We start from the raw sequence: 27,277 nt of genomic DNA on the forward strand, positions 1-27,277 counted from the left end.
CTAAGATCAGGAACAAGAAAAGGATGTTCACTCTCACCACTTTTATTCAACACAGTACTGGCAGTCCTGGCCAAAGCAGAGAAGAAAAAGAAATAAAAGGTATCCAAATTGGTAAGCAAGATACAGATGACATGATATTGCATGTAGAGAATCCTGAAGATTTTACAAAAACAAAAAACAACAAAACACATTAGAGCTAATAAATGAATTCAGTAACACTGCAGAATACAAAATCAAACACACATAAGTCTGTTTTGTTTCTATACGCAAATAATGAAATAGCAGAAAGAGAAATTGAGAAAACAATCTGCTTTACAATTGCACCAAAAAGGATAAAATATTTAGAAATAAATTTAACCGGGACACCTGGGTGGCTCAGTCGGTTGAACGTCCGACTTTGGCTCAGGTCATGATCTCACAGTTCATTAGTTTGAGCTTCATGTTGGGCTCTGTGCTGACAGCTCAGAGCCTTGAGCCTGCTTCGGATTCTGTGTCTCCCTCTCTCTGCCCCTCCTCCCTTTCACTCTCTCTCTCTCTTTCTCTCTCTCTCTGAAAAATAATTAAACATTAAAAAAAAATTTTTTAAGAAATAAATTTAACCAAAGAGGTGAAAGACTTAAACTCTGAAAACTATAAGACACTGATGAAAGAAATCAAAGACAACACAAATAAATAGAAAGATATACCATGCTTATGGATTGGAAGAACTGATATTGTTAAAATGTCCATACTACCTAAAGCCATCTACAGATTTAATGCAATCCCTGTCAAAATGTCAACAATGTTATTCACATACATAATCCTAAAATTTCTATGGAACAGGAAAGACCCCAAATAGTTAAAGCAATCTTGAGAAAGAAGAACAAAGCTAGAGAGTATCACAATCCCAGATTGCAAGACATACTACAAAGCTGTAGTAATCAAAACAGTATGGTACCGGCACAAAAATAAGATACACAAATCAATGGAATAGAATAGAGAGCCCAGAAGTAAGCCCATGCTTGTATGGTCAATTAATCAACAACAAAGGAAGCAAGAATATGCAATGGGGAAAAGACAGTCTCTTCAACAAATGGTGTTGGGAGAAGTGGACAGCTACATGCAAAAGAATGAAACTGGACCACTTTCCTATACCATACATAAAAATAAACTCAAATGAATGAAAGGCCTAAATGTAAGACCTGAGACCATAAAGCTCCTTTAAAAAATATAAAAAGTAATCTCTTTTTTTAACTTAAAAAATTTTTTAAGTTTATTTTTGAGAGAGAGAGAGAGAACACAAGTCAGGGAGGGGCAGAGCGAGGAGGACAGAAGATCCAAAGCAGGTTCTGTGCTGACATTAGAAGCCAAATGTGGGGCTCAGACTCCAGAACTGCAAGATTGTGATCTGAGCTGAAGTTGCATGCTTACCCGACTGAGTCACCCAGATGCCCCTGAATATCAATCTTAGCAATATTTTTCTGGATATGTTTCCCCAGGCAAGGGAAACAAGCAAAAATAAACAATTGGAACCTACATCAAACTAAAAAGCTTTTGCACAGCAAGAAAACCATCAATAAAATGAAAAGCTAACCTACTGAAGGGGAGAAGGTATTTGTAAATGATATATCCAATAAGGAATTAATGCCCAAAATATATAAAGAATTCATACAGCTCGGCACCCCCCAAAATAATTTTATTAAAAAATAGGTCGAGGACCTGAAGAGGCATTTTTCCATAGAAGACATCCAGATGGCCAACAGACACATGAAAAGATGCTTAATATCACTAATCATCAGGGAAATGCAAATCAAAACCACAGGAGATAGTGGAAACCACCTGGCATAACATCAGACTCCATACGTTTAAGGGCATGGTTCCCAGCACAACTGCCTTGACTTCAGATATCAGCCATAAATGGTTGGGGGACCTGCAGGCCACCTGTACCTCTGACCAACTGGCTACAAATTTCAGATGTTTCCACTATCCCCACAGGTTCAACAATTTGCTAGAACGACCCACAGAACTCAGGAATGTACTACAGTTTTATTACCAAGGATACACATAGGACAAGGTCTGGGAAATAATAGTTTCTATACCTGCTCCTGTGGAATCAAGGCACGTCACCCTCCTGGCATATCAGTGTATTCACCAACCAAGGGGTTCCACTGAACTTTGATGTCCAGACGTTTTTGTTTTTGTTTTTTGGTGTTCAGAGTTTTTATTGGCATTCCATTACATCGGCATGATTGATTAAATCCCTGGCCATGTGACTGAACTCAATCTCCAGCTCTTCCCTTTTTTCTTCTCCTTTAGAGTTCAGCTGATATGCAGCCTACAGCTCCAGCCCTATAATGACATTTTTGGTCTTTCTAGCTTAGCCTATCCCTATCCTCAGTCCTCTCATTAGCATAAACTATTGGGACCCACCATAAATAACAAAGAACTCCTATCATTTGGGAAATTCCAAGGGTTTTGAATTTTCCTCCCAGAAACCAAACACAAAGGCCAGTCACAATCCTCAAGTGGATGAATGGCTAAATGTTCTTTACCACTTCCCTTGTAGGCAAGTGGTTTAAGATCTCACTCTGGAATTTAGGATTCAACGGCTATTGTCTTTGAGCCTCAAATGAAAATCAAACTAAAATAATTGCATTCTCACATCCTCTTGATTGTTCGTTAGTTAAGCCTGCATGGCTTTGTGAAGCCCAGCGGATCTGTGGGTTCTGTGTTTTGTCAGCCTCAGCCTGCACCGATGTCCCACTGATGTCCCATTCACTCAAGTGCAAGGTCCTGCCACTTACCCAGGGTAGTCAGAGGGGTGGCTAAGGCACCCCATCACTCACAAAACCTCTGTCCTATTTTTAGTTTTGCAGAGTCTCACATCTCTCTCCTTCTTCTTTCCTAGCAAAATCTTCTCAAAAAAGTAGGTGTGAGGAAAATGCATATGACACAAAATAATTTAATGAATTGTTTAGTTACACATGGTACTGAAAACCAAAATGAAACTTTTATTTAAAAAAAAAGTATTCATCTTCTCTGTGATGGTTAAGTTTATAAATTCCGTGGTAGGCCACAGTACCCAGATACTTGGTCAGACAGTATTCTAGATGTTTCTGCACACACACACACCCCACTCCACTCCCCACACATACACCACACACACACACACACACACACACACACACACACACACACACACACCACACACATACCCCATTGCTTCTCTTTCTCTGGAGAACCCCTCTTAATACAGTAATACACCCTTATTACTGTGTAATAGTACACAATATCAAGTGTGTGTGATTGATTAATATAAGTGTACTTTTATTTTACATTCCAAAGAAATAATTTATACTTACCTTCTCTAACCATGTGTATATCTATGCTTGTGATCTGAATTCTCACTTGTGCCCTCTGACCATGAAAGCTAAATGTTTATAAACCATCTCTAGGCCTTTACATGTTCCATGAAGTATCTGTTCTCCATCAATTATTTTTCTTTCATTCTTACTCAATTTGCAAAATGAAATGAGGCACAAATAAGATTTTTCTATTTTATTTCAAGGACAGTAAATATTAATTACCAAATTCTGTACAAAATACCCTGTTGGTTTCTTATATTTCTTAGGAAATGATAATGCTAAAGGAACATGTAATAGGAAATAGTTGTTTAACTACAATTTCAAAGAACATTAAAATATAACTGAAATAATATATACACATGCTAAAGTGTATTTTTAATGCCTATTAGATTTCAAAGAAATGAGATGTTTCATCATTACTTAATATCTAGAAAGCACTTTACTTCATTCCATATGTATATGCAAACTAAAACATTTTAAATAAACTTTATTCATTTTAATTATTTTACAAACATAAAAAAAAGCATACCAAATTTAGTTCACCTTAACAAGAAAATAAATCAACTGTACCAAACTTAGCATAATATGTAAGGTTTGGAATGATGATAAATCCCTGTAAATTAAAGTCAATAAGTACAAGATTAAGTCAAAATGGTAAATAATTTTATTATATATTTATTTTAAATTATATAACTTTATAATATATATTTTTATATATGTCTGTATACATGTGTATATATGTGCATATAAATAGATATATTGATATATAGACACAAAAAATCCGAAGATATTGCTCCTTCTTATAAGTGGTTTCTGCATGAGATTTAGAGCTTAAAAGCAATGGATATGATAGGTTTGGAAAACAGAGAAAGTTAGTGGAATTAATTCTTACATGAGACAGTTGTCTCCATCATGTTTAATCTGAAATTGAAGTCAACAAACCTAATGGTTTTTGAGCATTCACTCACTCTGTACCTGTGTACAGTTGTTTGGCTTGCTTATTATATTAAAGTAGCTTTCAACTTTACTTTCTTTTAACTCCAAAAAACTGTTAATTCTAGAAATAACTTCTTAATTTTGTTCAACTTCTTTTTAATTTAATAATATTGTTAATGTTACCATTGCTTCTGTTCTCTATGTGCTTAACATTCCTCTATAGTCCAACAGACCTTATCTCCCAGTTTATAATGATATCAGGCCATTTGTAAATAGGGTAGATTTATGGAGCTGGGCTTCAAGACATACAAACAGAAACTCAAAGACATCATTTTCTGAATACAGTTGACCCATTTACATGTTATTTAAAAGAATGGAAGTCTTGCTAGATATAATAAACCTTTCCCTGCCTTCTAAATCAGAGTATTCTGCACACGATTTACTTATTTCATTGTGCTCTAATACACTGACATCCAGAGTATAGGGCAGTTGCCTCTGCATTAGATAGTTAAAGTCAGTGGTGCTAATGTTCATATAACAGCATTTTGTAGGTTTTTTTCCTCCATCTTCAGAGATACAGTTCAAGATATTAGCCATTTCTTTCTTCCATTCTCTGCCAGATAGGTCAGTATAGTGTCCAGACTTGGCACACAGAGAGACCTGGGTTTAGATCCTAACTCAGCTGTTTACTAACTATATGCCTTCTCTGACTGTAAAATGGAGATCATAATATCTACCTCCACAGGGAGTCTTCTTATTAGTGATGAGATTACAAATTATAGTACCTGCCACATATTGGACAATTCAATACGTACATGTCTCTTGCTACCACCCTCTACAACACTCACATCAGGAACCTTGTACTATCCTGATTCTGACCTCTTCAGAGGTCAACTGTATTCAGAAAATAATGTCTTTGAGTTTCTTACCTCTTCCCCACCGCCATCTGTGAACTAGGCAACTATATAACCAAAAGGGTTTGAATTCTATCTAAACCAAAAGTCAATGATTATCATAGAAATATTTATTTATTACAAGTGTACACTATTAGCAGAATGAAGAACATACTTCCAAGGATTGACCCATTTACCTTTAAGTAGGTAATTAATATTTGAGATGGTCCTTGAAAGGTAGGTAGAATTTAGCCTGAAAGACACATAGGTAGAGAAGCATACTTTACAGAGCAAATGGATATCAGGCCTACAAACATGAGCATTTGAGAAATAGGGAGTAGTTGAATTTACTCCATAGAGAGTATGTGTGGTAGAAGAGAAGACTCAACGAAGAATATGGGCCAGTTTTGGTAAGCAGTCTCAGTGCCAGGTTAAGGAGCTTTATTTATTGGAAAATGAGTTAGTATTTTCTAAACAAAGGAGTGTTGCTTTAGGAAGATTTCTCTCATGTCAGCATTTGGGATATAACAGAGTTGGGAGAATACAAAAGAGAGGAGATCATTTAGGAATCTATTAGAGTGGTTCAGGGAAAAAAAGAACTGAGGCCTAACTCTTACACATTACTACTAGGAACATAAATTGCTACAATTTCTGTGAAAGGCAATTTGGCAGTACTTAATCAATATTATAAAGACACACATGTCAATATACATACATATCAATTACAAAGGCACATATGCCCATCAATATTACAAACAAGAGGAAAAATATATACTTATATATACATATACATACATATGTATACATACATATACATACATATATACATATATATGTATATGTATTTGTTTTTGTATACATAGAATATTTCTGGAAGAACACACACACACCAGTGGTACTGGTGACTTCTTGGTGAAAGAACTGAGTGGCTGAAGGACAGAAGTGAGAATATGTTCCACTGTTTACTTTCTTGCACCTTTAGAATCTTATATGATGCAATATTACATATCCAAAATAAGTTTTTTTATTGTTTTTAATTTTAATTCCAGTGTAGTTAACATAATGTTTTATTATTTTTGGATGTACAATATAATGATTCAACAATTCTGTACATTACTCAGTGCTCATCATAAGTGTACTCTTTAATCTCCATCATCTATTTCACCCATCTCCCCAACATCTCCCCTCTGGTAACCATCAGCTTGTTCTCTATAGTTAAGGGTCTGTATCTTGGTTTGTCTCTCTCTGTCTCTCTCTTTTTGCTTTTTTCATTTGCTTTGTTTCTTAAATTCCACATGAGTGAAATTATATGGTATCTCTCTTTCTTTGATGGACTGATTCATTTAGCATTATCCTTTCTAGTTCCAACCATGTTGTTGCAAATGGCAAGATTTCATTCTTTTTTATGGCTAATATTCCATTGTATGTATATACCACTTCTACTTTATCCATTCATCTATCAGTGAACACTTGGGCTGCTTCCATAAATTGGCTATTGTAAATAATGCTGCAATAAACAGACAGGTGCATGCATCCCTTCAAATTAGTGTTTTATATTTTGGAGGTAATATACCCAGTAATGCAACTACTGGATCATAGGGTAGTTCCATTTTTAACTTTTTTGGGGAGCCTCCACAGTGTTTTCCACAGTGACTGCACCAGTTTGCACTCCCACCAAGAGTGCAAGAGGGTTGTTATTTCACCACATCCTTGCCAACACTTGTTGTGTTTGTGATTTTAGCCATTCTAACAGGTGTGAAATACCTGATTTTAGTTTTGATTTGCATTTCCCTGATGATGAGTGATGTTGAGCATCTTTGTATGTGTCTGCTGGCCATCTGGATGGTCAACATATTCTGGATACTAACCCTTTATCAGAGATATCTTATCCCATTCAGTAGGTTGACTTTAAGTTTTGTTGATTGTTTCCTTTGCTGTGCAGAAGCTTTTTATTTTGATGTAGTCCCAATAGTTTATTTTTGCTTTTGTTTCTTTTGTCTCAGGAGACATATCTAGAAAAAAGTTGCTAAGTCCCATATCAGACCAAAATAGGTTTTAAAAGTAATGACGCCTAAGGTCAATAGTAGCTATAGGGTTGGAGAGATAACTTATCAAAAGTTTGTAGTGAGAGACAAACTTTTATAAAGGAAAAATACAGACATACGAAAACAAATTTGTGGAAAGCTTAGTATTGAATAGTATTGTACCATGGTATAACATAGCATGACGTAGAGAACCATTGGTCTGTGCACATTAAGCAGAAAGAGAATTTAAGAAATCATGAGTTACAACCTGAGCCTTTGGGGAATATAATTATTATCCCAACTTTACAGATGAGGCACCTAAACACCTGGCAGTTTATTGCCTCACCCAAAATAACACAAGTGTGTGTCATATGACAGTTCTAAGTAAAAATTAAATAGAAAATTTCCTCCCTAGCTGGAAGGAGAATCCTGTCCTCCTCTCATCTCCCCATTTACCCTTGTACCCTCTCTAATAGGGTGAATTTTCTTATTCAGCAGGCACTACTCCCTTGACATTGGTATTAAAAGAGATCGTTTATAAAAACCCTTGGAGTTCTTTCAAAAAATCGAATGTGTCCAAGGTTTGCCTTATTGTAATAATAATATCCAAGCAAACATTTTTGGAATTTTCTCTTAAGTCACTATGAAAATGTTTACCTTTAATAGAAGACTGAAACTACACTTCAGACTTCAAAACCTCATGAAGTCGCGTTGAACCTGTTAGGTTCAGTTCTGGGAAGTTGCTATTATCTACAAGGGTTGTAAGTTTTATTAGGGAAACATTTATAAACTCCAGTTCTTTTTATTTTTTTTTAAATAATGTATTTATTTTTAAATTTACATCCAAGTTAGTCAGCATATAGTGAGACAATGATTTCAGGAGTAGATTCCTTAATGCCCCTTACCCATTTACCCCATCCCCCCTCCCTCTACTCCTCCAGCAACCCTCTGTTTGTTCTCTATATTTAAGAGTCTCTTATGTTTTGTCCCCCTCCCTGTTTTTATATTCTTTTTGCTTCCCTTCCCTTATGTTCATCTGTTTTGTATCTTAAAGTCCTCATATGAGTGAAGTCATATGATATTTGTCTTTCACTGACTGACTAATTTCACTTAGCATAATACCCTCCAGTTCCATCCACGTAGTTGCAAATGGTAAGATTTCATTCTTTTTGACTGCCAAGTAATACTCCATTGTGTATATATACCACATCCTCTTTATCCATTCATCCGTTGATTGGCATTTGGGCTCTTTCCATACTTTGGCTATTGTCGATCACACACTATAAACATGGGGGTGCATGTGTCCCTTCGAAACAGCACATCTGTATCCCTTGGGTAAATAGTAGTGCAATTTGCTGGGTCTTAGGGTAGTTCTATTTTTAATTTTTTGAGGAACTTCCATACTGTTTTCTAGAGTGACTGCACCAATTTGCATTCCCACCAGCAGTGAAAAAGAGATCCTCTCTCTCCACATCCTCGCCAACATCTGTTGTTGCCTGAGTTGTTAATGTTAGCCATTCTGATGGGTATAAGGTGGTATTGCATTGTGGTTTTGATTTGTATTTCCCTGATGATGAGTGATGTGGAGCATTTTTCATGTGTCTGTTGGCCATCTGGATGTCTTCTTTGGAGAAGTGTCTATTCATGTCTTTTGCCCATTTCTTCACTGGATTATTTGTGTTTTGGGTATTGAGTTTAAAAGTTCTTTATAGATTTTTAGATACTAACCCTTTATCTGACATGTCATTTGCAAATACTTCTCCCATTCCATCGGTTGCCTTTTAGTTTTGCTGATTGTTCCCTTCACTGTGCAGAAGCTTTTTTATTTTGATGAGGTCCCAAGAATTCATTTTTGTTTTTGTTTCTCTTGCCTCCAGAGACATGTTGAGTAAGAAGTTGCTGCAGCCAAGGTCAAAGAGGTTTTTGCCTGTTTTCTCCTCGAGGGTTTTGATGGCTTCCTGTCTTAGGTCTTTCATCCATTTTGAGTTTATTTTGTGTATGGTGTAAGAAAGTGGTCCAGGTTCATTTTTCTGCATGTCGCTGTCCAGTTTTCACAGCACCACTTGCTGAAAAGAATGTCTTTATTCCATTGGATAGTCTTTCCTGCTTTGTCAAAGATTAGTTGGCCATACGTTTGTGGGTCCATTTCTGGGTTCTCTATTCTACTCCATTGACCTGAGGTCTGTTTTTGTTCCATCCAGTTCTTTTTAAATAAGCTAGTTTATACCCAGTTCCTAAGAAAATTAACTTTTAAAAAAATGTAATTCCTCATTACATAACAGTATTATTTATAGATTGGTTTATCTATAAATGAGGTATTTTAAAGGACTTATAGCTTAAAGCAAGAATAACAAATCATAGACAAAATGTGGGGCTCCTACTACAAAAAACTTTTTGAAATAGATATCTGGTTTAGTTGCAATCTTTGGTGGCCTTTTTTCACCTTTTATCCCTAGCATTAGAAACCTTTATCATGGTCTTGTTCTCACCAGACTGAAATAGCTCCTCCAGCTGCCAGCAGCTTTGGCAATAGGTAGCCTCTAGCTGTGCTGACTCATAAAGGTTTGGAATCTTTTGTATTTCTTGTTTTTCCCATCTCTTTGGAAATGCGTTTCTTAGTATCTTACCTTTAGTTATAATACAGTACCTAAGTTGACCCTTGTATCTGGGTCGGTCTTCTCCTTCTCCCTTCAAAGCCCTGAAAGGACTATTTTGCTAATATTGTCTTGTGCCAAACTTTGTTTCTTAAAATGTCTTTTTTCAACCAAAACAGTCATATATGACTTGTGTAAACTCAGTCAACCTCTATTTTCTCTCTCCTTGAAGGTATAGATACCTCGAGTGACTTTTTAATATCTAGTGACTGTTTACTCTTTGTAGTCTTTGTACTTTGCATCTTTACTCTCTACATAGAATTTCCATACAAAATTGACACACCCCAAATCTTTCAATATTTTACAAATCACTTTATTAAGGGGGCCGTCTTAAATAAATAGAAAATTTTAAATAGTCTTGGATATTTAGTAACTTGACAACAATTAGTCACTAGATTTTAAAACCTAGATTTTCTTTTACCAACCAGGGTAAATTCAGCTTTGTCAGCAAATACAATCATTGAAACCAGTTGATGATGAAGCTGGCATTGTGATTACCTAAATTTAATTCATTCACATCTGAGCCCAAATCAGATTTTCATGTGGGTTCGTTACTTCAAAGAGGTTTTTTTTTTTTTTCCAGTTAAATTAAACACCTTTAGGGAGCTTTAATTTCATTTTCTCTATATATCTTCATTATGCTAAGGAGGCAGTGCTTTAAAACAAAGAAACAATGTTTTCTACCAGAAAAAATATATATGTTTTCATTGCAAAATTGAGTATTACCTTTTTGCAACACTGTTGCTTAAATAAGGTTTTCTCTTAATTAGTCAATTTTAAATCTATCATAAGCTATAACCATATTCGTTATCCTGTCACTTTCTGAGTCTCATAGAACAAGAACAGCTGTTGTCTGGGCTCTAAATAACTGTAACAGGGCTGTTCAGAATAATGTAGAGACAATATCAGAACAGTACGCCTAAGGTACACAATGCAAAATTAATCAAAAATTGGTGGCCTGAGAGTTGCAGGTGCTCTTGTGACATGTAAACATTTGTTCAGCAGCTAAAGTAATGACAATGAATTAAACCAATAGAATTACTTCTCCTGGCACCTAGCAGAAATGTTACTTGATCATCAATCATTAGCTTGTAATAAAAGGGCTGAACTTGCAGTTCTGAATGTATAGCCAGAAAAATTAAGTGAGAGACATAAATGTGATAAAGAAAGACAAATGGTCCACGCTAAATTGCTTTAAATTACATTGACCTCATCAGTGTACCTTTGAAACCTGTTCCTAATTGAGAGCAATTGATTTACCCTTCCAGATTTCCTTTAAAGCCTATCAGATCCCAAATTCAAAATGTTAAGAGCCCTTTGCTAAATTGTTTTACAATTGAGCTTTCCTTTGGGTTCTTAAACGATGACTAAGCTACAAGCCAGGGAGAAAAACAGTACTCAATGAATTTCAGCCTTAGAAATGAAAGTGACATCTTTTTTCTCCCACTAGACAAGGTGATAAAACTAATGAAAGTAATTTTTAACCTAAAGCAGTTGTAATAGCACAAAAATATGAAAGGTATTAGGCACTTAAGTGAGCTGTGAGCAGGACTACTGTGAAAAGTGTCAAATGTTTCACGCACATCCAGGATAAAATGGTCAAGTTCCTTGAAGTTAAGGAGAATTTGTGAAGAGGATTTTTGGAAAGACTTATGCTGTGCAGTGGGCACAATCCCCACCACCCTCTATCTGTGCGAGAGCAGAGAGGTGAATGACGGCTCTGCTGCTCATCTCAGCTCTGGAACAAGGGTCCCTGGAACCATCAAAGAGCTTGGCATGTGTTCCCTGCACAAGAGGGACATATTAGGCTGGTGTCTGCCTCCAGACTGGTAAAGCTGAAGCATGAGACAGAATTTGGCTAAAATGGTCTGCGTCAGAAGAGGAGGGGCCATGTCTGGGAAGTATGTGCCCCCTATTCCCAAGTCAGGTCAAAGGCTCCTAAATCCTAAGCCCAGATGTGGAGTTCTTAGTAGGAATTTTACCCTGGAATCCATTTAAAAGGGGTCCTGCTCGGGGCACTTGGGTGGCTCAGTCAGTTAAGCATCCAACTCTTCAGTTTGGCTCAGGTCATGATCCCAGGGTGATGGGATCATGCTCTGCATTGCACTCTGTGCTGAACATGGAGCCTGCTAAAGATTCTCTCTCCCCTTCTCTCTCTATCTCTGCCCCTTAACCCTGTGTGTGCTCTCTCTCCCTCTCTAAAAATAATAATGATAAGAAGAAGAAGAAGAAGAAGAAGAAGAAGAAGAAGAAGGGGTCCTGCAAAAAAGGATTCCTGAGGAAGGACTGGGGAATATACTAGCCTAGTAAAGGAAATTGCATTGGTGGGGCCTGGAAGGAGTGTCTCCACAGATCCCAGATGGCCTTACACATATGCCATCATATGACCCTATAAGTCAGGGTAATAATTCCCTGTGTTGTCCTTCTTCCTTCACCTCCATGTTCCAAACACTAGGGGATCAGAAACCTCAGTAAGCAAAATGAAGAATGAAATCACCCACTGGAGAAGAATCAATCAGCCTCTCGTCCCATTCTGTCTTACAGAAAAAGAATACCCTCTAGGTGGATGGTTAGCCATGTTTAAAGTGAGATGGCTATGAGATATTCAGGTATAAATGTTAACTAGAAACTTAGATGTTTGTGTATAAAATTTAGGACAAATATATGAATGATAGTTAGAGATTTGGGGATCATTATGGTGCTTCCATCTAGGGGCAGCAAAGAACAAAACCCTAAGAAACACCAGCGATTAAAGGGGAACATAAAAAAAGGACTCGGGGAAGGAAATAGGTAAAGGAGAAATAAGAGAAAACAGTTTCAAAAAAGCCAAGAAAGGAGAAAAACTTAAGTGTCGTCAAAGGGAGCACTGCCAAATGCAGCAGATTGATAAAGACAACCGAGGAGCCATAGGATGATGTAACTTGGAGGACACTGCTCGTCCTTGACAAGGCATTTTCAGTGGAGTGGTGGGGACAAAAGCCAGATTGGAAGAGGAAACTGATAAGTAAAGACAGCACCTATACACTACTGCACTGTAGAACTTGGCTGGGACGGACAGTGGTTGGAAAAGATAAGCACTCAGGAGAGAGCCTAAGATGAGAGGGAATTAAAGCATGTTTTCAGGTATTAGGGAGGGACCAGTAGAGAGAATTAAAAATAGAGGAAAACAGGGGCACCTGACTGAGTTGGTTAAACATCCAACTCTTTCTTTTTAATGTTTATTTATTTTTGAGAGAGAGAGAGCACAAGTGGGGGAGGGGCAGAGAGAGGGGAGACACAAAATCTGAGGCAGGCTACAGGCTGTGAGCTGTCAGCACAGAGCCCGATGAGGGGTTGGAACCCACATACCTTGAGATCATGACCTGAGCTAAAGTTGGATGCTTAACCAACTGAGCCACCCAGGCATGCCTAAGCTGCTTCTGACTCTTGATTTTGACTCAGGTCATGATCTCACAGTTCATGAGTTTGAACCCTGCGTTGGGCTCTGCACTGACAGCACAGAGCCTGCTTGGGATTCTGTCTCTCCCTTTCTCTCTCTCTCTCTCTCTCTCTCTCCCTCTCTCCCTCTCTCCCTCTCCCTCTCCCTCTCCCTCTTTCTCTCTGTCTTTCAAAAATAAATAAATAAGCCTGTATGTGAATGAGATCTCTTGGGAGTTGAAAGTAGATGGGGCAAAAAGTACTGGGAGATATATTAGTCTTAAATTCAAAATAAAGCACCTCTTCCTGACCATGATGGCAACATAGGTCATTCCTGACTTACTCCCCTTCACAAGAACAACTAACATCTATTCAAGAACAAAATACCAGTGAGAGTACCCTAGAACATGGATGGTGGTGAGGCTGAAGCACAGCCTTAACCTCAGAGACCAAGACCGCATTAGAAGGTTAAGAGAAATGACTATATGTTGACCACATTGCCCTTCCCCCAGGACAGCATAGCATCAAAGAGATGTCTTTCCTGACCCTTCTGTTCACCTAATGGGAAAAGAGAACCCGAAGAGGACAACCAACCTCCCCAAGCATTGTGGGTCATTTATGAGAGCCCCTACTCTTATCTCATACCATGGGGATGGCAGGGGAATCTTCAGGGCCCAACCACTGGGAATCTAGTTGTGCTGAAGAAGTGGAAAGGAACTTGCAACCACCAGCACACAAATCTTGGCCAACCAAGTTTATACCTACAGTGCCAAGTAGTAACCCCAACCAGCTTCGCTCATATGCAGAAACAGGTTGGGGGCACTCTGACCAGGGAATATGGCAGGGAGCAGATCTGACTGATTCAGATCTTCAAGTGAGTAGTTCCATCAGCCCTAGAGCCTGGTTTACCCACCTGCAGGCAAAGTGTTGAGTCACAACCTCACTCACTATGAAGGGTGCCTTCCAACCCAATCTGACTAGAAGGCTGGTGACAACTTCTGGAAGCTGGGTGGCCAGCAGCACTGAGCCAAGAGGTGGGAGTGCTGAGCCAGTCACCTCCAGAGCAAAGTCAGAGCCAGACGTGAAGTCTTCTCATGCTATGCACAAGCAAGGGGATTAATTCATAGCCATAGCTGAAGGTGTCTCCTGGCCCCTCCCAACTAGACAGTCTGTTTGGGAAACTGAGAGGCCTGAGTGGCCCAGTCAAGGGGCTCCCACCCAGGCAAGGGGCCCAACACACTGTGGAGAGTATCTTCCAGCCCCATCTGACCAGAAGGGCTGAAATAAATACCCAAAAGCCCTGAGGCCCACTGACACTCAAGCCAAAAGAAGCACAGACAGAGCCAACAGTTCGCAGGGCAAAGCCAGTGGCCCTGTTCAGCCAGGGAACTTGGGATGCAGGTTAGCTTGAGTTATGACAACAAAGAGCTTTACCAGTTTTAGAACTGTTTATTCCACTGCTCCCATTCCAGTAATTTAATTTATAGTTCCACTTATTGCTAAATAAAGCCTTCAGCCTGTCTGACCAGAGAACCTAACCAGAGCACACAGGAAGCTGTATAGCCCATTCAACAGCCCTATGTGCAGTGGGATTGGAACACAGAGCACAGCCTGTGGCTTACCTGGTCTACAGAGCAAAACTGGTAGTTTAACCAGACCAGGGAATTCTATACACACTCAGGCCTGATTTGGGCCCCCAAACAATGAGCTATAGAGGCCCTGGGACCTGGTCTGATGCCCTGCCAGGGCAGAGAAGCTAATTCACAGCCCTGTCCACTACTGAATGTAGTCCCCTGTCCTGACCATCTAGTAAACATGACCAGAGAATTTAGGCAACTGCAAAGCCCATCTTACAGCCTTAATTGGGTATAGAAATAAGCCAGCAGTGGGGTATCTGGGTGGCTCAGTCAGTCGGCTTAGGTCATGATTTCATGGTTGTGAGATCAAGCCCCGTCAAGCTTCACGCTAAGTGTGGAGCCTGCTTAAGATTCTCTCGAAAGAAAGAAAGAAAGAAAGAAAGAAAGAAAGAAAGAAAGAGAAAAGGAAAGGGAAAAAAAAGAAAGAAAAGGAAAGAAAGAATCCAGCAATACTATCCAACTAGTATTGGATATCCAACTAGTATACTATCCCAGCTAGTGGCACAACCCCCTATCCCCATCCTCAGAGATTGAACAGTTGCCTCACCCATAAGTAGATTATAATAACAGGCTCCACCTTCCCAAAGACATTACCGGCAAACATACACAGAAACCCAAACTGAACTGGCTAGTGAAGAACTGTCTCTGCTAGGGCAAACTGTAAAGTCTGCAAGAGGAGTCCTATTACTAAAATGCACAGATAGAGTGTAAGGAATCAAGGATCATGAAAAATCAGGTAAATATGACACCATCACCAAAAAAAAAAAAAAAAAAAAAAGCAATATAAAGTTCCAATAACTTATGAACTGTCAGAAAAAGAATTCAGAATAATCCTTTTATTCCTAGTGAACTATAAGAAAACACAGACAACTTACAAAATTGAGAAAACAACACATGAGAAGTTTGACAAGAAAATAGTAACCATCAAAATAAAAAAGAGAGAGAGAGAAAGAAATCCTAAAGTTGAAAAATACGATAACTGAAGAATTTAATGAAGTTTCAAAAGTAGACTCAACCTCACAGAAGAAAGAATTAGCAACCTGGAATATAGAACATTGGAAATTACCCAGAGAAGCAAAAGAAAAAAGAATAAAAAAGATTGAACAAAACCTATGAAAATTATAGGACACAATAGAAAGAAACAATATTTGTACTATGGGAATTCCAGAAAGAGAAGAGAAAAAGAAAGGAGCAGTAAATATATTTAAAGCAATAATGGCTGAAAACTTCCCAAACCTGGAAAGAGGAATGAATATACAAATCCATGAGGCCCAAGGATCCCAAATAGGTTGAACCTGAATAGGTGTATACCAAAACACATTATAATTAAATTCTTGTCAGAGACAAAGAAAGAATTTTAAGAGCAACAAATTCAAGTGGAATCTATCCCTGTGATGCAAGGATGGTTTGACATATGCAAATCAATTAATGATACATCACATTAATAGAATAAAAGAAATATATGATTATCTCAATAGATGCAGAAAAAGCACTTGACCAAATTCAACATCCTTTCATGTTAAAAACTCTAAATAAATTAGGCAAAAAAGGAACATATCTGAACATAATATCTCAACATAATACATACTAAAGGCATATATGACAGACCTACAGCTAACATCACACTCAGTGGTAAAATGATAAAATCTTTCCTCTAAGATCAGAAACAAGAAAAGGGTGCCCATTCTCACCACTCCAATTCAACACAGTACTAGAAGTCCTTGCTAGAGCAATCAGGCTAGGAAAAGAAATGAAAAGTATCAGAACTGGAAAGAAAGAGGTAAAATTGTCTCTATTTACAGATGACATGATTTTATATGGAGAAAACCCTATAGACTCAATCAACAAACAAACTGTTAGATATAATCAATGAATTCAGTAAAGTTGCAGAATATTAAATGAATATATAAAAATCAGTAGCACTTCTGTACACTAACCACAAAATTTCTGAAAAAGAAATTAAATCAATCATATTTACAATAGTATAAAAAAATAAAATACTTAAAAATAAATTTAACTAATGAGGTGAAAGTTCTCTATGCTGAAAATTCCAAGATATTCATGAAAGAAATCAAAGGTGACACAAATAAGTAAAAAGATTTCCTATGTTCATGGAGTAGAAGAATTAATGTTGGTAAAGTGTTACTACTGAAAGCCATCTATGGATTCAATGCAATCCCTATCAAAATTTCAATGGCAATTTTTACAGAGTTTAAAAAAAAAGAAAAATTCCTAAAATTTATTGGGAATCACAAAGCCCCTAAATAACCAAAGAAATCCTGAAAAGGGAGAACAAAGCAGGAGGTATCACACTTCTTGATTTCAAGCTATAGTATAAAAGCTATGGTCATCAAAACAGTATGGTACTGGCATAAAAACAGGCAAATAGAGCAATAGAACAGAATAGATGGCCCAGAAATAAACCCAAGCATACAGAGTCAACTAATATTTGACAAGGGAGCCAAGAATACTCAATGGAGAAAAGATTGTCTCTTCAAAAAATGATGCTGGGATAATTGAATATTCACATGTAAAAGAATCAAATGGACCTATTTCTTTTTTAACATTCACAACAATTAACCCAAAATGGTTTAAGACTTAAATGTAAGACCTGAAACCATGAAACTCGTGGAAGAAAACATAGGAACAAAGTTCCTTGACATGGGTCATGGTAACTATTTTTTTGGATATGACACCTAAAGCATAAGCAACAAAATAAAAAATAAACTGGTGGGACTGCATCAACTAAAAAGCTTCTGCACAGCAAAAGAAGCAATCAATAAAGAGAAAAGACAACCTACAGAATGGGAAAAAATATTTGCAAAGTATATATCTAATAAGGAGTAAATATTCAAAGCATATAAAGAATTCATACAACTCAATAGAAAACAAAAACAAATTAAATTAAATAAAGATGGGCAAAGGACCTGAATAGGCATTTTTCCAAAGGAGATACATGAAAGGCTAATGCGTACATGAAAAGATGCCAACATCAATAGTTATTAGGGAAATGCAAATCAAAGCCACAATGAGATATCACCTCATGCCTGTCAGTATGGCCATTATCAAAAGAATAACCGATAGAGAATGCTGGCATAGATGTTGAGAAAAGGAAACCTTGTGAACTGTTGGTGGGACTGTAAATTTGTACAACTATTATGGAAAACAGTATGAAGAATCCTCAAAAAATTAAAAACAGAACTGCCATATGATCTAGCAATTCCACTTCTGGGAATATATGAAAAAGTAATTAAACTAACTTGAAAAGTTATCTGTACCCTCATGTGCATAGCAGCATTATTTACAATAGCCAAGGCATGGAAACAACCTAAGTGTACATTGATGGACTAATGGATAATAAGTTGTAATACACACAAATACTGGAATATCATTCAGCCACAAAAAGGGGGAAATCCTACTATTTGTGACAATGTGGATAGATGTTGAAGGGATTATGCTAAGTGAAACAAGTCAGACAAAGACAAATACTGTATAATCTCACTTCTATGTGGAAGCTAAAAACAAAAACAAACTCATAGAAAAAAAAAAAAAAAAAAAGATCAGATTTGTAGTTACCAGAGTACCAGAGGCAGGGAGTAGGCGTAAAGAGACCTGGAGACAGGTGGCCAAAATTACAAACTTCCAGTTATAAAACAAAGAAGTATTAAGCATGTAATGTACAACACAATGACTACAGGTAACACTGCTGTATAAGAAAAAATTGTTAAGAGAGTACATCCTCAGTTTTTCATCATAAGAAAAGTTTTTTTCCATTCAATTCTTTTCCTTTTTATTTTCTTTATAATGTATCTGGAAGAGAAGATGAATGTTAGCCGAACTTACTGTGGTAATCATTTCACAATATATGTAAGTCAATACTCCTCAAACTTACATAATAATGTATACAAATTATTTCTCAATAAAGCTGGAAAAAAAAGAAATATATATATATAAAGAGTTCCTGCCTGATGACCATTACTCCCTGTTAATCATGGGATCATTAACCAGGGGGATTAAGGAGAGTGGAGATTAAGTAGAAGACCTCAAGAGAAGGATGAAAGATTGAAATAGCTGCTGAAGGCAACTGAAGATAATGAATTAAAAGAATATCCAGTAGTACGAATGATTCATTGATGGGGCGCCTGAGTGGTTCAGTCGGTTAAGTGTCCAACTCTTGGTTTTGGCTCAGGTCATGATCTCAGGGTTTCATGAGTTTGAGCCCTGCATCATGCTCTGTGCATGCCCCTGTCTGCTCTCTCTCTCACCCTCTCTCTCTCTCTCAAAAATAAATACTTAAAATATGTAAGAAAGGAAGGAAGGAAGGAAGGAAGGAAGGAAGGAAGGAAGGAAGGAAAGAAGGAAGGAAGGAAGATTCATTGAAATTGAGGACCATGTGCTTATGTGACATTACAAGCTCCCATTATGTGGTTTTTCTCTAGTGTGCTGAGCACTCCATATGTGGAATGAAGAAATTGATAGACATGAATGAAAAACTGATATAAAGTCTTAGATTTGTAGAACACTGAAAGCAAAAAGATGATTTGGGAATCTGAAGGTGATAGTGGGAGAGAAGGTCGAATTGTTAACCACAGAATCTTGATGGCTAGAGGAAGTGATCAGATGGATGTTGACAGAGAAAAAAATGAAAGAATTAAGATACTAGAGGTATAGATAAGGTTGACAAACTGCTGGAAGGAAGCTATAAATGAGAAATAATGTTCCTCCAAAATAATAATAATATATCAATAATAACAACAATAAATAGCTATAATTTATTAAGCAATCACTGTGTATCAAGCAATGCTTTAAATGTTTTGTTTTAAGGGGAAGCTGGGTGGCTCAGTCGGTTAAGCATCCAATTTCCGCTCAGGTCATGATCTCGCGGTGCGTGAATTCCAGCACCGGGTTGGGTTCTGTGCTGACAGCTCAGAGCCTGGAGATTGCTTTGGATTCTGTGTCTCTCTGCCCCTCCCCTGCTCTCTCTCTCTCTCTCTTTCTCTCAATCTCTCTGAAAAATAAATGTTAAAAATAAATAAAATAAATGTTTTATTTTATGACACTTAATTATCACAACACTGTAAGGCAGTTACTATTTTATACCCTTTTTCCCCTCCTTTTAGATAAGTAAGTTAAAGTATTAAGAGTTTAAATGACTTACTGGAATCAAAAAGCCAGTAGGTGGCCAAACCCACTTTCTTAACCACTGTTCAGGCCAAAGTCAAAGACCTAAGAGTTTATTTACAAAGGAAGTTTCACAGGAAACAGAAGCAAGAGGGTGGTAGAATAAGTGAAGACTTGAGGCAGAGTTCAGGGAGAGGACTATAGAGCAAATGCAGATGAAGTTAGAAGAGACAAGCATAAATCATTGATAAGGCCAACAATATGAATGGTGCTAAGGAATCACTAGAATGAACAGCACTTAAAAAATAACTAACCCCAGATTTTCCAATTTTACAACTAAGATGACTGGTACCAACTCAAGGTGCATACATTGGCAGTTCAGAGAATAAGGCTGAAAGAGCCCCCTGTCAGCTCCAAGGAACTTAACAATCTAGATACAAAACAACAACAACAACAACAACAACAAAAAAAACACAAGTATTTTGTTTTTTAACATAATACAAGCCAGAGTAAGAAAAGGTCAGAAAGACTACACGGCAATGCTCTGGAGCTCAAATTTTTATAAGCTTGAATTTGCATAGAGAGATCTGAAAAGGTCGATGTAACAGGCTACATATACAGAACTGAGCTAGGTAGAAAAGTGAGGTTGTATATTCTAGACAGAAGAAACTGTATAAACCAAGCCAGGGAGGGTGGAGTGTCCAGGGAAACACTGGGAAGCAGTAAGCAAGGCAAGCTGACTGGTGCTCTGGGAACAGAGTGAGGACACAAGACAAGATTGAAAAGGTAACCTGGGACCGTGTTGTCACTGAGGATGACATCCTGAATTTTATTTAATGCAGAAGGCAGTGAGGAACTATGTGAGGATTCCAACTGGGAAATTATAGAATAGGAGGTTTAGGCCCAGAGCATGAATGGAATAGCTTTCTAATCAGGATTTTTTTTTACTTATTTTCCAGAAAGAGATGTGCTTACATAATGGAGTGTAATCTTGACAGTGGTGGGACTCATATAGTTTTCATGATAATGAAAATGAAACTTCCAGAGTTTGATCACTACTTTATAAAACTAACCTGTTTTCCTTATTTTTTCCCCTAAAGAAGTTAATTACAGTATGCTTGTCCTCTGCCACAGAACCTTTTAAATGCTATGAAATAAAATAAAATGAATATGAAAGACAGCCTTTTAAGTAGGGAAGTTAAAAGGCAATATGCATCTGAGAGGTACATATGGAAATGGAGAAGAATTTTGCTCAGGTTAAAAAACAATAATAATAAAATAAACACAGGATTGAAGGGGAATTAGGAACCAATTACACATGTCTATGTGGACCAGGTCTTTTTTTTTTTTTTTTTTTTTTTTTTTTTTAGCAATTTTCTGTGCATCCCCACACATATGTCAACATTACAGAAACCATCAAGAGGCCAAGGACACTTAACAATTGTTCTTTGTGCTAGGGATAGTTATGTGTCTAGGATGTTGAAACATATTTATGGACTTAACAGGACATGTTTGTGTTTAAAATGTATTCAAAAGGACCACTACAGAAAAGCCAATCGCTTTTGGTGAATGGACTCTTTCCTACGGGAATAAACAATGGGACTGGCCAGTTTTCCTCAAATTATATTTCAACAATACCTGCATCAAGACAACTAGGGATGATTCTCTAAAATGCAGGTAGCAGGACACCCTCCAGACCTAGCAAATCAGAATCACTGAGTGTAAGTTCTGGTGATCTGAACTTTGATAAACTTCCTGAGTAATCTGTTACATATGTTCAGGCTTTTGAACCTTTGGTCACCTGGAAGGACAGCAAAACAAAACAAAACAAAACTGGTTGACTTAAGAAGAGAAGTGGGAAGACTTTTTTCACTGTAAATTCCTTTGTGCCTTTTGAATTCTTAATTTTTCACAAACAACACTTAACAAGAATGAGCATGATATTTATATTTACACACCCAGAACCAGGCAGAGCATCTGGTAGTAGGATAAGAAAAATGTGGATTTAGTCATAAATGGCATAGTTTATAATAAATATTATAAGTAACACATTTTTTACACCCCTATTTCCTCTCCTCTCCCCCTGACCTTCTCAAAAGAAACATTACTGCATTGCCAACTGCCTTTGCACCGGGACCAATGTTTTGCTCCTTATTCGTCTTAGTAGTGATTCATGTATCTCCAATACCTGGCTGGAACTTACTAGATTCACATGGCTGAGGCTGTAAAGTGTAGATAAAGCCTCCCCCATTTTTCTCTTAGCCACGCTTTTACAAATGATATCTGTTTTCTCTCTCATAAATACCGGTGTATATGATATTTGTCATTTACCTTTTGCCTTTTACAGAAAAATCATCATAGTAAGTATGTTGTTATAGATGTCTGTGTCTATCAGGCTAGAAAGAGTTGTTTTCATCTGTTAGATAAATTTTGTACCTTTGGCAGAGTTTCCAATAAGTTGAGTTTTAAGCAGCTAACTAGTCTTTTTGGTAACACCTAATTACTTATAATATGCATGTAGCAAAAACTGTTGTAGAAATGTAATTGTAACTTCTTTGACATTTTATTTCTTATTGTATCTTGCATGTATAATAAAGATAACTTATTGTGATACATTTATCCTTTTTAAAAAGGCAAACAAATCAAGCCTTAGTTCTGAAGCACTCTTAAAGTTATAAAGGCATCCTCTTTAGGGAAAGACTAATGTCTATTTTCCCTGAACTGGTAACCCTTTCAAGCTTCGTGTCTTTCTATTCCATGCAGAAACAGTTGCCAAAAAATAAAGTGACATTATAGTTGTCTTTGGTTAGAACAGGAATAAGAAAGAAATACTGTCTGGATAGCAAGCAAATTATTTTACCAAAACAGTGTCACTATATGTCCGTTCTCACTAGCCCTGTTGTTTGTTGTGCATACCTTCCTAAGTAAAAATTAATAAAGACAACTTGGAGAGGTTACATGTGCAGCAAGAGATATAGAATATTCCATGTATAGAGAGAGCATTGTAATTCACATACACACCAAAAAAAGCAAAGTTTAAAAATAAATTATTTTATGTCCTGACCAATTATGTTCCCTTTATGGCCTTCTATTTCTTAGAAGAACAAAACAAACCCCAGGCTTGAGTCCAAAGTCTAAATGAGTCGTGAGGTAACACACATTACAAAACCATCACTTTGAAACAGTCGTTTTGCTTATGGTGCACTTTGCATTATGGTAAAGTAGATATACAAAAATAGAATTGAAAACCTGAGGAAGGTTGCATGACTGGTGGCTAAGTGGCTTTTTTTTTTTTTTACAGGATTAAGTTCAACAGCTTATAAATATTACCTTAATTCTTGCCAACTTTCAGGAAAAGCAATGTCATTAACTTGTTCATAACTCATTCTGAAATGCCTCTGTTTTTACCAGAAAGAGTAGCATTTTTTTTCTGGGACACCTGGGTGTTCAGTTGGTTGAGTGTCTGACTTCAGCTCAGGTCATGGTCTCATGGTTGGTGGGTTCAAGTCCCACGTCGGGCTCTGTGCTGACAGCTCAGAGTCTGGAGCCTGCTTCAGATTCTGTGTCTCCCTCATTCTCTGCCCCTCCCCCACACATGTTCTCTCCCCGCCCCCCGCCCTCTCTCTCTCTCAAAAATAAATAAACATTAAAAAAAAAGAGAGAGAAAGAGTAGCATTTTTTTTACCTTCTATACTCATATAGGTAAAAACAATGACACTCTGCTTTAAATGTCACAGAATAAAATGTTTTCTGGGTTGTAAAGTAAATTCAAATGGAGGTCGAATGTATTGGTACCACAAATTCACACAACATCTCCATATTTCCCATTTTATGCCCACTGCAAATGTTATTCAAGTGAAATATAGACACATAGATACATTGACAAATCTCTCATAAATAAAGCAAAAATTTGAACTAGTGGCTGAGTTAATATATATATGTATATTATATGGTATTAAAATTTTTCCTGTAATAGACAACTTGAAGTATCATTTTGCTATTGTTGTTGAGCTATACTGAAAAGTGTAGTTTTTAATATGAATGATGAGAGACTGCCTCTAACAAACATTAGAAAAGAACTTACACATGTAAGCATGATTTTCTTAAGTCTCTCAACAACTGACTTTTGATACATTTTGGAGAAAAGGAAGGGAAACAAAAGTCATAGAATTGAAGCTACTATAAAAATAACCAGAAGGTTAAATTTTAAAAGTCTCATTTTTCAGAAATACCCAAAATGGTAATAAAAGTCTTGCTTATTAATTTCATGACTACATCAGTCTGCTGGTAGCTATTTAAAGTTACCCTCAAAGTATTTTGTTTGTGAAAGTTCTAAGATTTAATATATGTTCAGGCAGAGTGAATAGAAATACAATTAAATATCCTTGATCACAGTTGAAGCTTTTCATATGAAAGCCAGCAGGACTTATTCTATAGAATAAAGGATATCACTGTTTCCTCTTATTCATAGTTGTAAGTAATTAGATTTTTTTCTAATTCATTGTATCCAGTTTTAATATAACCATTCCCTCATCTCTGCTACTTTACCTCAATAAATTTTCTTGAATATTTCTTTCAGTCTCTAATGAATGAACCCATTATATTCATTATTATGATGATTATAATAACTATTATTACTATTCATTCACATGACATTATATATTTTAGGAAAGTACTATTATCACATGAATTATTTTTATGATCTTTTTTATAACAGCATAAATGAGACAATGGTTTCTTTGCCATTGAAAATCTCATGCAGAATTATTTCCGTTTGTCAACACTTCACCAACAAAAACTATTTGTATTCACTTGAAGCAGTGGCTTTTAAAAAGCCCATTCTGCATTCCAGACCAATTTAATCAAACCTACAGAATTTACATTTATTATAAAGAAAATACTGTGATTTTGTTTTCGATGCATGGATTCAATCTAGGTCAGCTGCTTCCATAGGAAGAGTTGATTTTATCTAGCCAAACATTGAAAATTTGTCTTACAGGAGGTATTTGATGCTGGAAATAGTACACTCACTGAATATGGAAAAGGGTTTGACAGTGTTATTGATGGAAAATAGTTAATACTTATTTTAGTAAAAATTTAGTCCCTAGTCCTCTGGAATTATGGCCTTTAATAAATACAAATCAGAGGATATTCACTTAATGCTAATATTGGTGATACATTGATTATTTATATTCTTTAATTTGAAGTACTACATTAAAAGCCAAATTAAGTAGACTCAAATTATAAAATCCCAACCTCCAGAGATTCTGCTGCCACAAAGTATGAATAGGTCGCATAACATGAAGCCATTATGTGTGAGCATCTAGGACATTATTCAGCATCCAACTAATTGCACCAACATGGATATATGGCAGTTGGACTTGTTTTTTATTATGAAATATGTTAAAACCTCAGAAAAAAATGGTCACGTCTTACTAATAACACATCTTCTAATATGCATTAATATAATGAGAGTATCTGGGATATGTCCACAGTTCCAAAACATGTCATGAATTTAAACCCTGTGCAAAGACCACTTAAAAACTAGCATTGCTATGATTGCACTTCCCCCTAGGGTTGAAATAACTTGTGTTTACACTGAAGTTCATTTGCCTTTTTCAGATCAGCATTTTCATGACACATCTGTCCAATTATGGGAATGACCGGCTGGGACTATATACCTTTGTTAATCTGGCCAACTTCATGCAGACCTGGACGAACCTGCGACTTCAGACTCTGCCTCCAGCGCAGCTGGCTCACAAGTATTTTGAGCTCTTTCCTGATCAAAAAGACCCTCTCTGGCAGGTAATATTTGTTCAATAATTAGTATAATTAAGTAATTCCATAAACAAATTTTATATAATCCTATCTGAAAAGTGAAGGCATCTGGGGTGGGGAGGGGGCTACATTTTTGAAATGTTGGTAGATTTGAGAAACTATTTCCTCCTGAATTGCAGTTTTGTATTATTGCTTCGTAGTGGGCCAAATTCTCTGTTCCTATGCCCATTAGAAATTATGAAATTCTACAAGCTCAGTGGGGGGTTCAATGGAGTCATGTTTTCAGTCAAGAGCAGGGGATCAATTTGCAGACTGCAATAGGCTGAAAAGAGTAGAAGAATGGTAAGTAGGTTGTATGCTAAGCAAGTAGCCAGCTAGTCCTCCTAGAGCACATCTTATATCTCTAATGACTAAATAACATCAGAGGGATAGGGGAGAAGAGTTCAGAACTGACGTCTGCTTTCTGAACCACGGGGTACACCAGCAGCTGGAGAATATGGGCAGCCTTCAAAAGTATTAGTTGGGAATTACTTTGGATATGGGAAAAGTGTTGGGTGGCAAAATTACTGAGCTTTTTAAGAAAAAATATCACACACACATGGCATATGCAAACTGTTCTAGGCATAACCCAGATTTCAAAGCATACATGCTCATGTGTCCCAGAATTGCAGAAACATAATTTGAAGTTAAACTGCCTACTCCGTACTCTGGGGAAAGTAATAATCATGGCAAATAATTATTTGGTGCTTATTATGTGTCACATTGGGTTCTTTACATGTTAACTCATTTAATCCTTAAACTACCCTGTGTGGTAGGTATAGTTATGATCCCATTTTATAGATGAAGAAACCGAGGCAGGCAAATGCTAAGACACCTTTACAAGGCCACTGTGTGACAGAGTGGGAATCAGTTCCAGGCCATCCAGCTCCAGAGGCTGTGCTCTTCAGTACTGTTCTAAATGAGAGTTACTGAGCTACTAGAGAGTTGCTAATAGAGCTGATGGCACAGTGATAACAATCATCAGAAGGAGAAGGTTGCAGCAAGATCTGAACTACATACTCAATGCATTCAGCTTTGAACATGAGCTGATTACCACCTGAACATGAACAGGTAACTCCAAGAAGAGACATAACTACACATTTCAGTATGTGAAAGTCAGTGGTTGTGGAATTATCACTATATAGTACTTTGCAGTTACTATAATGCACATCTTTCTTCCTTAACCACTGCATAATATCACCAAATGTTAGCCACTGGAAAGACATGCAATTTTCCTGCTGATTTAACACCTTACTTTTAAACTGAAATCATTATTATTTTAGGTGACAGGTTTGAAACAACTTTTTTTAACAGCAGCCAAAAAGAATTAGTCATACCATCTGTTGCTTATTGTAAATAAGCAGAAAGTTCCTTTAACTGCACACATATGTAGTATTAATTGAATAGAAGTGCTGTCCTGATTGCCTATATCTG

General features: G+C 36.9%; 1 protein-coding gene and 1 long non-coding RNA gene across 2 annotated transcripts in view; one reads left to right on the forward strand and one right to left on the reverse strand.

Annotated features, from left to right (window-relative positions):
• Nucleotides 1-27,277, forward strand: part of LOC132692157 (bifunctional heparan sulfate N-deacetylase/N-sulfotransferase 3) — a 182,651-nt gene that overhangs the window by 123,557 nt on the left and 31,817 nt on the right. The window contains exon 7 of the mRNA XM_060654300.3: nucleotides 25,649-25,831. Coding sequence (XP_060510283.3) covers nucleotides 25,649-25,831 — 183 coding nt within the window. The remainder of the gene's footprint in view (nucleotides 1-25,648; nucleotides 25,832-27,277) is intronic.
• Nucleotides 1-27,277, reverse strand: part of LOC144616145 (uncharacterized) — a 251,109-nt gene that overhangs the window by 18,050 nt on the left and 205,782 nt on the right. The window lies entirely within an intron of this gene.

The sequence above is a fragment of the Panthera onca genome, chromosome B1 (assembly GCF_046562875.1).
Source record: "Panthera onca isolate mPanOnc1 chromosome B1, mPanOnc1 haplotype 2, whole genome shotgun sequence".
In the NCBI taxonomy this organism is placed as follows: domain Eukaryota; kingdom Metazoa; phylum Chordata; class Mammalia; order Carnivora; family Felidae; genus Panthera; species Panthera onca.